Here is a 13226-nt window from a genome sequence, read left to right on the forward strand (position 1 = left end):
TATATACCCTCCTTTTATTAGTACAGCCAAACATTAAATTAACTTCTCTGTCCAACCCTTCATGCTGTTGGTCCTGACAACTATATTGTCAACTCTAATTCCTATTCTTTTTATATGTGCTGCCTCTGCATGTTTATATCTCTACATTGCACACTTGTGTAAGGATGATTTTATTTTCCCCTGAGTTTTAGGGGGATCTAAGTGTTATACTTTTTTACTTATCTCTTTATTTTATCATTTTAATCCATTTTTTCCACAGTGGGGAAATCCTTTTAGATTCTGATCTTTTTTTCCCAGATTAATCTCATTTGCCCATTTATTTAATAGTCTATAAAATCCTCATTCAGCTAACTGATAGAAATACTTAATAAAACTGAGTCTGAAAAATGTATTTCAGGTTGACATCTATTGTAAAATTAGTCTTTTATTTATAAGTTGTTTTTTGGGCTTCTGAGTTCACTTATCACTATAATAAAAACTTGTTACCTGAAAAAATATACCTTTGAAGGGAAGTGACACAGAAACTTTTCAGTTTTGATTTATTCATTTCAAATCTTATTTTAAAATTTGTCCATTCCCCACTATATTTTTACCTATTAGTAGACAATGGTGTATTATTTTTCTCCCTGCTTTGTCCATGTGTTCCAAGCCTAAAGGTTGATTACTGGAACCCATCTGCCCAATTTTATGTGTATTATGCCTGAAGGAAAACTTTCAACCCATCTGTCTAATTCTACCACACCCTAAAGAAATCCCAACATGAAATAAATGATAAGACTGGTTAGTAAACAGACTTAATAGATGTGGACAATGGCAGAGAACACTGTCAGAGTATGTCTGCTGTCTGATGCCATCTGATCCAAGTCCTAGCATTGTGGAATTATATTCTTGGTCGTCCTGCTTTTAAGTCAACTGGTGCTGGAAAAAGGTATCAACTGAATTTTAGTAGAGTAGAAAGATAGAATGCTATAGAATTAGAAGGGAAGTTTAAGATCAAAGCTTTGCTTAGAGGGTTATAGCTGCATCACAAATGCCAAACTCAATTTCATTCTTTGTTCAGTGATTGTCTCAGTAATCTGATAAAACATTTGGGATAAGCTTAGAGTATTTCATTTGTGTGTCCATTCTTTCATTCATCATGTGATTGCTCATTGCCCATTTTTGCCAAGTACCATGGGAGAAGTTGGATGTACAGAAATACTAGTCAACCACCCTAGTTCTCAAGAGATGTCTCAGCAAAATAGTGGAGACAAACAAGTAAAAACATAATTGGAAGAGTCCCATCTTCCAACCTGGAGGGAGCTTAAAGATAGAGGAAGAGATCTGAAAAGGCACATCTTTGTGGAAATATATCACACCTTTAGGAAGTTGTAGGGAATAGTCTGAATTGCAGGATGTATACATTGGTGGTAGCTGGTGAAGCTTCTTGGCCTTATACATTATGTTAAGGAGTTTAGAGCTTATCATGAAGACAGTGAGTGGGTAGTCACTGGATAGTTTTAGGTAGGGAAGTGACATAATTAAGTGTGGTCTTAGAAAGATCACTCCTGGAGCACCTGGGTGGCTCAGTCGTTAAGTGTCTGCCTTCAGCTCAGGTCATGATCCTAGGGTCCTGGGATCGAGCCCCACATCAGGCTCCCTGCTCCACGGGAAGCCTGCCTCTCCCTCTCCCACTCCCCCTGCTTGCATTCCCTCTCTCGCTGTGTCTTTCTCTGTCAAATAAATAAATAAAATCTTTTTTAAAAAAAAAGGTCACTCCTGGTGGTGTGGATGGTGTATTGGAAGGGACACAGTGAAATGTGAGAAGCTACTGAAGTGTTTCTGGAGAGCAAAGGAATGAACTAAAGCATTGGCATTAAAGAGAAGGAATAAATTGCAGAAATACTGAGGGTATAAAAAATCACTAGAACCTAGTGGCAATTTTGATGTGAGGTGAGAAGGAGTTGTTTAGAATATATCCCACATTTCAGGTTGGGAGATCTGGGTTGATGGTAGTGCCAGGATGGAATTACCTTTTTACTACTTGTTAGTTGAGTGACTATAGGTAAGTTATAGGATCTATCTCTGTCTCAGTTTCCTTACCTCCAAAATGGGAATAATAATAGTTCTTATTTCATGGTGTTTCATGAGAATTAAATGAGTGAGTATTTATTAAAGTGCTTGAATAGTGTCAGGCACATAGGAAGCCCTTATAGTTGTTTGTTGAATACATAGACTCATACACCTCAAAATTTGATTTCAATGGAGTGTGTAAGTGGCTAAAATTTGGGGGAGCACCACCCTTTTAAGGGTGGTAGAGGAAGCTGAGTTCAGGGAGGAGGATAGAAAAGAAACAGCAATGTAGGTAGAATGAAAATGAAATGATAAGAAAATAATATCTTGAAACACAGGAGGGAATTTACAAGAAAGAGAGAGTGGTCATTAATATAAGATATAGCAGAGAGAGCAAAGAAAGTAGGAAAGGAAATTAGCCATCTTATTTTGGCTTTTTTTTTTTTTTATAATGGCTGTCCAATATAGTTTTGATACAAAATGTTATTTTGCATGTGGAACAAAGAAAAAATTCAACACATTATTTGAGGGACAGTAACTTTTAATGAGTTCAATACCATTTATCTATTCTTTAACAACTTCATTTTTTTGGGCTTTAATATAATCTTAAGTACAATTGAACATATTAAATCTCATGTTTAACAATGAACAGTTATCCACATTAAGAGTGATGTCATGAAACCTTTATATGCATTCATGAATAACTTTCTTTTGGATGAGCAAATGTGGCAAATTAGTAAATATTAAGGAGAGAATAATTTCTCTGATATGATGACTGTCCAAAGTTTTATTTATAGATTTATCCTGTCTCTGTCCCCTTCCTGCTTCCTTTCCTTTCTTACTCTTTCATTGAATGCCAGCTGAGTGCCAAAAATTCTTCCTGGGACTTGAGTAGTCAGCAGTAAGCAAGACAGATAAGATTCCTGTTTAATGAAATGAAGTCCAGGTTGGATCTGCGCACCATAGATTAGGGAGTTAGTAAAAGCCTTTCTGAAAAGTCATTGTGACCTCAGACCAGAGACACAAGAAAAAGCTAGACTTGCAAAGATTCGGACTACAGGTTTCCAGACAGAAGGCAGATCTAGCACAAAAGTGCCAAGATAGAGCAGGAATGTGCTTTATGTAGTTGTAAAGCAGAATGGCAAAATAGTAGCTGGAGACTGCTGAGCAGTAGACACATGAAGAAGGCTGGATTTTAAGCAATGTAGTGTCACTTGCTAAAGTATTAAAGACACAAATGAGCCTAAGTCTTTCTTTCAGCTCAATGCCTTTTTCTTGTAACATTTTCATTGTCCCTAGACTTAAATGTCCACATCTGTAAGGAAGGAATTATAGTGTTAATGTGTAAATGACTGCAATGCTTCCCACCCCCCACCCCAGTATGAAAGGAATAAAACAGTGGTGAAACACATTGGAAAAGCTGGTGATATTCTACAAATCCAAAGTATTTTCAATTTTTAGTCTAAGAGAAGAAAACTCATAAAAATGCCCAACTCAAAGCCTGTTTAATAAACATTGGTTTGTTGATTGTTTTAAATTTTGCATTTCTTTGACCATGAGTAGCTATCTGAAGTCATCATTTTCACCAGTGTCTCTTCTTAGAGGAGACATCATTTGTATGCCTTAAAATGTGTTCTTTGTTATTTTAGATATCAATGAGGTTAACATGTTATTCATTCAAATGTTCAACTCAATAGAGAGATTGATTGATTGATTTAAAGAGAAAGAGTGTGAGGGTGGGAAGGGGCAGAGAGAGAATTTTAAGCAGGCTTCATGCCCAGCACAGAGGCCAACATGGGGCTCAATCTCACGACCCTGAGATCGTGACCTGAGCTGAAATCAAGAGTCAGATGCTTAACCAACTGAGCCACCCAGGTATCCCAGGAAAGAGTATTTTAATCTCATGGTTCTAAAATTGCAAATGGACAATGCTCTTCTGATAGTTTGTAGGTGGCTTTCAGAGAGGGATTACCAGTAATAATTAGTGTCTTTAAAAGTTAATAGAACCCTCCTTGATCACTAAGTAAGCAAGGACATGCCCCGCACATCAATTTCCCTGAGGACAAGGCAGTTCATTGTGTCTTTGGCCTGTCACAACCAGGTCACATGACATGCTGCCTAGTTGCTCAGTAATTATGCTAAGAACTGGGTTTTTATCTTAAAACTTGTCACATATTGTTTTGCAGAGCTAGTGATGGGTATTTGTCAGCCCTGTCTCACATTTGTAGCCAGGAGCCTAAGGTCATCATTAGCACATGACTTTGATTGTCAGGAAATGAAGTACTAGGTGTATGGAAGTTTCTTTCATTGCTTCCATGACTGGGACTTTCTCAATCCTAAAGAAGAAAAATCCATACACAGTTTATTGCCTTCCAAACTGACAGTTCTGTAAGGCTCATTGGATGATTAAGTAATAAAAAGGAGACAAACCAGAGAAAAGTGTAGATTAAAACATATCTTCTAGCCTAAAGCCACAATACCCAGTAGTTAGACTCATTGAGTAGCCAGAGAGAATCTTGTAGTGATGTTTAAAAATAACATATTAAGTTAAAAAAATATATATATATATATCCTCTTTCAGGTTTAACTATGATTAGAAAATAATACAAATAATCACACATTTAATGTGACTATAAGTATACCTAGATGCCTGCAAAATAGATCATTTATAAATTAGCTGATATGAATCATCAGTCAACAAATCAGTTTCTGTTTACACTGACAGTTCTCTAATTAAACTACATGTTAGCTGATGAAATAAAAAAGCGACACAAAAGGGATGTTACTTTTAATTATTGTAGTTATTTAACTCTAAGACAAAAGCATAAAAGCTTTATTCTTCACAGGTTCAGGAAAACACTAAACTCCATTTCTGTGAGTCTCGAAGCAAACTGGCAGCCAATGTTTAATACGTATCTCAAAATGAAATTAAGCACCGAAATATCTCTTTATTTGCAGGTGGATATTAGTTCTCTGACAGATAAACATCACTTTATACTTAAATATATATGTATTTTAAAGCAAAACACTAACACAAGAAATGATTCTTCTGTTTTGTCAGGCTATCAGTTTCTACTAAACAGTAACATCCTTCCTTTAATATTTTAATATTTTGTAAGTCAGTGTTCCCCAAACTATATTTTGGATTTTTGAACTTCTGTTACAATAACATAAGATTCCTTAGAAATTTATTATTTTTAAATGATTTAAATAGTGAATTATGTAATAAATAAAATAACTGTTAAGTATTATTTAATTATTTTTGCATGGAAAAACTAAATTATTTTAAGTAAACAGGTGATTAAATGAATGAATGAGTAATTTGTTTCCTTGTTTAGCAACCTCTTACCAGAGCATTTGAGTTTAAGATAAATTTAATTGTATTTTCTGCAGTTCCTTGGGCTGGACATTCAAATAAGTAATCACCTAATATTTTTACCATTGAAATGTCTAGTTTCTAGCACTGTAGAAACAGAACATTACTAGTTGGGAAGGGCTTGCCTTCCTTTTCTTAATTTCTAAATTTAAATGTTAATTTTAAAATGTGTCATTTCTCCATTGTTACTACTACTATTTTTTACTATCATTACCACGAAGAGCCAACATTTTTAAAAGCACTTAAAACATTTTATATTATATGTAGACACTGGACCAATGTATCATTAACATGCAGTACATCTTTAAACTCTCAATAAACATATGCTATTATCGTGCCTATTTTCTAGTTGCAGAAACCAAGGTTTACAGAAGTGAATAAGCTCACCCTTGTTTATAAAGGTTTAAGGATTTTTATACATTTTGCCAGTATGTGAATGAGTAAATTATGTATTAACTTTTATCTTAATATTCTATCAATTGTTGGACAAAATGATAGGTCTCATCATGATAAAAATTTGTCAGCCTAATAAAATCACTCTCAGGGGGGTTAGAGATTATCATTTGATTGTGCCTACTGGTTACTCTTATGACCAATCATTATTTCATTGGATTGAGAGTCCCTCTCTCCTGCATTTTCTTTTTTTTTAATCCAGGTTTGATTTTATAGGAGAGGAGTATTTTAGGAATAGGTGGGTCAAATGGACACTAGGAATTAAAAGCTAATTCATAATAAAATCTGCTTCACAATTTAATTGGTTTAGCACCATTTGTCAGTTTGGGTCTGATAGTAAGAATGTTCTAGAGGTGTTAAGCATCTGCCTTCAGCTCGGGTCATGATCCCAGGGTCCTGGGATCGAGCCCTGCACTGGGGTCCTGGGATCGAGCCCCACATCGGGCTCCCTGGGAAGCCTGCTTCTCCCTCTCCCACTCCCCCTGCTTGTGTTCCCTCTCTCGCTGTCTCTCTCTCTGTCAAAAAAATAAATAAAATCTTTAAAAAAAAAAAAAGAATGTTCTAGAGGCTCTGCTCTGAAGAAAATAGCTATAGCAGGACATGAGAAAAATAGTTATGCTCCAGTTAGAAGCTCAACTTCTAAAGTCATCACCATATAACCTATTTCAGAGGACAAAAGAAAATATGCAAAATTGATTTTGGGGGGTAATTTCTTAACCTATCTTTCATGTGCAATCACGATATTTCATGGAATTTCAAGGTTTACTTGGACAGAAATACAAATTATTTAGAAACACAATTTGTTGCTTTGGATTTAATGAAAAGAAACTGAAAAAAAGATATGTCAAAATTTAATCAGTATATATTAAATATATACTTTTTTTTGCATATCAATTATATCTCAATAAAGCTGAAAAATATTAATGGCATGGAGAAGCAGTAACACAAATATAATTTTGGTCAGTTTCCATTCTCTTGATCAACAAATACTTATTGATGAATGTCCTTGAAACATAATAATAAATAAAGTTTTACTAATTATGAAATATGATATGCATATACAGAAAAGTTTATGAAATAAAAAACTACCCAGCTAAATTAAACAGAAGTCCATTCTAGCAGGTATGTAGTGAAATCTCATTATTGTTTAATTTGCATTTCTCTCATTTCTAATGCGATTGAGCACTTTCAAATTTTTTTATTGTCTATTTGATATCTTGTTTTGTGAAGTAGATGTTCTCTTGCCCTTTTTTAAATGATGTATTATCTGTTTTATATTGATTTATTGAAGTCATTTATATATTGTAGAACATACCTTTTGTTGGTTATATTATTGCAAATGTCTTTGCCCACTCTCTGGCTTGTTTCTTCACTCTCTTAATGGTATCTCTAGATAATTGGAAAATCTTTGTTTCAATATAGATCATTTTATAAACCTTTCTCAATATGAATTGTATATTTTGATTGAACTGTGGTCAGCAAGCACATGCTATATGATTCCAATCCTTTTAAATTTGTTAAACTTACTTTACGGTCACCATAGGATCAATATTTGTGACTCTCTTGTGCATGTCTGAAAATGATACGTGTTCTTCATGAGTTCAGTTTTTCATCTCTATTGTTAGATTTGGCAATCATATTATTCAAAACTGCTATATGCTCACTGCTTTTTGTTTATTCTGTGAGTTATGTTTGATTTTCCACTGTTATAAATATATCTATTTTCTTTGTAATTCTGTCAATTTTTGCTTTACTTATTTTGCAGCTATGATGCTAGGCACATAGATGCTTAAGATTATTCTAATATTGGTGAAATGGGTCTTTTTTACCCTGGAGTATTCCTCTTTATTTCTAATTGTTTTCTGCAAGCAAGAAGATTGGTAAAAATAACTGGTTCACTAATTCTGTGATAAAATATAAATGAACTCTGTTGGCAGTACAGTCCTGTCTCTCGATTAACTCACTGTAAAGAGAAGGAGGCCATCAGGGAGAAGGCACTTTGGGCACAGTTTAGAAGTACTGAGATAAGCCATGGTATGCTATGACAGCCCATAGGGGGTCGCTTAACCCAGTCTTAGCTGACAAGGAAAGATCCCAAAAGAGGTGGCATCAGAGCTGGCTTTGGGCTTGTTTAGGGACTTAGGTGACTCAGCTTTTGAGCATGTCAAGGAAACTGGGGTGGGGGGGCGGGAAGGAAGGGATCTAAATGGACAAAGTGGTTTCCAGTCATTTGTTATTTCAAAGTATTTTCAATTGCTTGCTACTATAAATAGATAAAACTGTAGTGAAGAACTAGGGGCATTCATCTTTGCCCATATTCCATACTATTTCTTCAGGACAAGCTCCGTGGGGGAGAATTACTGCAGCAAGGGGTGTGGACATTTTTTTTTTTTAAAGATTTTATTTATTTATCTGACAGATAGAGACACAGCGAGAGAGGGAACACAAGCAGGGGGAGTGGGAGTGGGAGAAGCAGACTCCCCGCTGAGCAAGGAGCCCAAAGCAGGGCTCCAACCCAGGACCCTGGGATCATGACCTGAGCCGAAGGCAGATGCTTAATGACTGAGCCATCCAGGCGCCCCGGGTATGGACATTTTTATGCACGAAAGAGGGCATCTAATTCAAAATCATAGAAGGCTGTTAGAAATAAATTACAGTGGAGCCAAGCTTTGAGGGATGATTAGGAATTAGACAAGACAACGGTGGGGATATTAAAGCCCAGGGACTCTCATGTGCAGAGGGGAGAGTGTGGAGGGGACTGGTAAGTAAGTCAGTGTGTGTTGGCTTAGTTACAAGGTGTGGGGAGTCATGTAGAGAGAGTGGGCTTAAGTGTAAACTAGGTTTATACTTGATTCCATCAAAGAGCTTTAGTTAATAAAATAATATAAGGTTCTTTTCCCTTTCTCTTACCTTTGAAGTTCATGGAATCCATTTGTACCGTATTCCTCAAATCATTATAACAGCTATCTTTTGTATACCAGAACTTATTTTCTTCCATCTCCCCAGGTGATTTTAGCATCTGGAACATATTCTGTTTCCCCCCTGTTGCCCACCATCACACTAAGTAATGGCAACCTCTCTTTATTTTTTTCCTATTCTCCTATGTCCACATGTCCTAGGATGGTACCTATTAAGTCTAAGCCGAGGCTCACCACTTATTAGCTGTGTAATTTCTGACAAGTTACCTAACCTCTCTTTGTCTCAGTTCCCTCTTGAGAACTCAACTCAACAATAATCCATCAGAGGGTTGGAAGAACTGAAGGAAATGAGTTCATGTATGCAAAAACACCCAGCATGTCTGCAGCAATAATGATTTCCCTCCAGCATGGGTATCTAAATTCATCCAGGTTGAAAAATGCCTTTTGCTACAGTTTAGAGCAGCTTGAAGAAGCTGGGAAAAGGAAACCCAGAGAGGAACTGCATTATCTTGAGAGCTTTCTCTCAGAGGTGGCCACTGTCATTTAGGGACAAAGCCCAAGCTGGTGGGAGCCCTCACCTCTCTTTGATTGCTAGATTTGAGAATAAAAGAAGAGCCTGGCCTTTAGGGCTTCCCATTCACCAGCTTTTAGAAATTCAAGAGGTGCTGCATTTTAATGTGAAAATAGGATCATTTTTTTTCCTCTTAGGTCATTCTTGTCTTCTTTCTACCCAGTCCCTATCCTCTATCGTCCCCTTCCCCCACATCACAAAAAAAAAAAAAAAAAAAAATCAAACTCTGGTCAATTTCAGATACCAAACTATCAGGGCAGAGACTAATTTTGCCCAGACTTTCTGTGAAAGCTCACATGTGCTACAGTTTGGGGTTGCATAATTGATTTAATCTCTGATTTTAGAGGCACGGTGAACTCTCTTTGTGGGACTCTGCATACATTTCTTTAGGGCAAAAACTGTCCTACTTTTTTCTCTCTGGTATCTGTTTAGTGCTAGACCATTTCCCCCCAGCCCCCCAAGAATCTAAACTACCCTCCATGAAATAAATGAAATCACAGTTGGAAAACGGCTTACTGGACAGACTTAAAGCTGCCAGATAAGAGCTACACCACACACATTTTTTCTTAACGTTCTCCTCCTCCCCTGCTTTCCTTCTTTCTGCTCTAGCACATCTTTGTTTGGGCCGAGAGGATACATTAGTCACTCAGCTGAGGATTGGCATTGCTATGTGGAGTAACAGCAGACTTTAGCAATTCATTGGGAATACACAGGCTGTGGGGGTTGATCCTTGCCCACTGGCCTGCTGTATGGCTCCAGGCAGATTTTCTTACCTCTGGGAGGCTTACTTCCAACAGGGCCTCATGGACGAATGGCTGCGAAGGCTAGACTATAAAGATGTAGCAAGCTGTAAACTCACAACTCACACGGGAACCTTTTGGCTGACCAGGTATATATATGGAATGCTGGCTGAGGAGAATGATTTTATGCCCCCTGAAAGACCACTTAACCAAAATGACAGCCAGGCAATTTTGAGTTTACCAGTGACTTCATACTGTATTTGGCAACCTCAGTTTTGGTTATGTTTTCAGGAATTTCTAAACTGGAAAGTCTCATTTGCTAACAAATGTTCTTTGTCAACCTGTTTGATCCAGTGTATAGTTTGGGGACTAACTTCACACTAGTGGCTTGAAAAACAAAGTCTTTGTAATACTTTCTGTATCTTAAGATGTATGTTCTGCAGAAAATAACCCCTTTGTTAGGTCGATACGAACACTCTTCCAGCAGAATTCCCCAGACAATTTGCATGCTGTAAAAGTGACCAAACTCCTCTGTTTGCATCAATGGAACGAAGTCAGAAGTCAAAAGCAATGCTGACCTTCGTAGCCTGAACGGATTATCTCCTTATGCTGCTAAAATAATTTAGGCTTAGAAAAGAACCTAGTACTTGTTTAATAAATCGCTTGGCATAAGTTGTCCAAATTCACCATTGTTCAAATTCAGACTCTTACATACTAGTTGGATAAATTTGGACAAGTCCCTTAACCTCTAAGCTTTGTTATATATGGATATTTAAAACTGAGATAAGAATCACGCTTACTTCTCAGGTTTGCTGTGAGGATTAAATGCAAAAATGCATGTAAAGCAATTTGGAGATCCAGCCACAGACAGTGTATCAGCCAGGTTTTGCTGTAATAGTGTGTAACATATACCCCCCCAAATCTCAGTGGTTTACAACCACAAATATTTATGCTAGCGTCAGTTCCAGCTTACGTGTACTATTCAGGTGTGCTGTGTATGTCTCTTCATTCAGGAACTAGGTGTTATTTAAAGAATTCTCCTTTCATAACACAGAACATAATTGCAAATGATCTGGTGAAAACTGGCAAAGTATTTGAAAGCATCAACTCAGAACTGGTATTACTATCACTTCTACCCAAATTTCATTGGCCAAAACAAGTCACATGACCAGGCTAAATTTTAGTGAGTCAGGAAAGTATACCCTCCTAATGGAGAAAGAACGGTGAATATTTGCTGAACAGTAATCCAGTCTACCTCTGAGAAGTTTACTGCAACCTGTTTTTTTCCTGTTTCTTATTTTATCTATGTGACCATTGGCTCTTGTCCATATAGCCTACCTGATAGCATCTACTTTGCATTCTCTAAATTACATCACGATTTCCTCCTCTCTCTTTTAATTTCAAATTAACTTAAACAATATACTTTTCTTTGTAAACAGGTACTTTGGAAAATCCCTTAGAAAAAGAACAAAAGCTTCTGATTCTCCTTAGAGCCTCAGAGGGAGTTTTCTGTGACCGTTTCAATGGAATTCGTATTGATCCAGGAACAATTGGTAAGAATATAATACAGTTTTTTATTAAAAATGAAATGAAATGTGTGTGTTTCTGATATAGAAGTACCATCCATAGAACATCTACTAAATTCCAGGCACTCTTCTAGATAATTTATATTTATTATTTCACTTACCAGGTCTCCTGTAACAGTGTCCATTTCACAGTTGTCAAAAATAAGACTTAGAGATGATGAACGATATGCAGAAGGCCACACAGCTTTATAGTGTCAGAGCTTAGATTTATATCCAGATTGGTCAGACCCTGAAGCCTGGACTAAGAGTCTGTTATCAACTGTAAATACTATTTGGTTGTTGAGATATTTTTTAATTAATAGATCTATAGATTACTAAGAAACATTTACTGTTGACAGTTTCTTCACCTGGTACTGTCACAGCGCCAAATTCTCTTTTAAAATTGACCTGTGTAGGAGCACAGAAACTGGGACCAGCCTTGCACCAACCAGGATGTGAGAGCCGCGCTAACTCCATTGTAAGGGATAGGTAAAAGAGGCTGTTTATTCTAGCATTTTATCACTTTCTTTCAATGGCATTACTAATTTTCTAAGATCTCAGCAACCCAGTAAAATGGAAGCAATCATGTTAGGATGGTGTGAAGTTTGATACCTAGTTTCTTAATGTTTAGCCATTGCCAGATAGTACTGTACTTTGACAGGGCTTTATTGTTTCCAAAGGATTTTTCATCCATGCTTTTATCTTTTTAAGAATATGAGGTTCAAGAATATTTTTACTTTTTTCAAGTTGACAAACTAAATGGATAATAGGAACATTCAATTTATTTTTGCCTGTGGTGTCCACTCTGTTTTTTTGCAGTACCCCGTTGGATTAAACTTTAACTTTTGTTAAACTTTGTTTGTATATCTTTGTATACAAGGATGCCTGTCTTAATCCTCGACTCCAACCATACGGCGAAGCTAGTGTTTTTAAAATTTTCTCTGATATTAAATTGAATAAAGAATGATATATTTATTTCACTGCATGCTTAAAATTTTGTGACATTATAAGTAAATGACAGATCTTAATTTCTTTAAGTATTATAATCTGGAAATAACTAAATGGTGTAATTTTACAGTAGATCTTTGATGATTGAAAATGATCAAGAAATCTACTTGTCTGGTCAATCGAATTTTCTGCATAACTCAAAGTTAAGGAAACTAACTGGTTTATGCTAAAATCTTTGTTGTTGGAAATTTCTCTAAATTACTTCACATACCTCCCCTTCCTAGGTTACTTAGCCAATAGTAAAGAAGATGGAATTTTTTTAAAGATGATGATGATGATGATGATGATATCATATGAAATATATATATATATGTATATAGTCATATATGTATGACTATTATTATGAAAGATTGATTATTCCAGGACATGTCCTGAAAGTGAGAATATTTCTTACATTTCCATTAATCCTGTTTTAAGTTTTATGACTTTTTTCTGAATTAGAGTATGGAAAAAATATAGGTAGTGACATAAACAGTTGGTTAGGTTCTAATTGATTGAGACTTATTTTTTGTTCACATTGAATTAAAACCCAAGGCATAGTAT

At 36.1% G+C, this 13226-nt stretch overlaps 1 protein-coding gene across 1 annotated transcript in view; it reads left to right on the forward strand.

Moving 5' to 3' along the window:
- The window catches only part of PKHD1 (PKHD1 ciliary IPT domain containing fibrocystin/polyductin), a 440651-nt gene that overhangs the window by 284917 nt on the left and 142508 nt on the right, over nt 1–13226 (forward strand). Inside the window, exon 53 of the mRNA XM_032410150.1 lies at nt 11550–11663. Within this exon, the coding sequence (XP_032266041.1) occupies nt 11550–11663 (114 nt within the window). The remainder of the gene's footprint in view (nt 1–11549; nt 11664–13226) is intronic.

Source organism: Phoca vitulina, unplaced genomic scaffold (assembly GCF_004348235.1).
Source record: "Phoca vitulina isolate PV1807 unplaced genomic scaffold, GSC_HSeal_1.0 scaffold11, whole genome shotgun sequence".
NCBI lineage: Eukaryota > Metazoa > Chordata > Mammalia > Carnivora > Phocidae > Phoca > Phoca vitulina.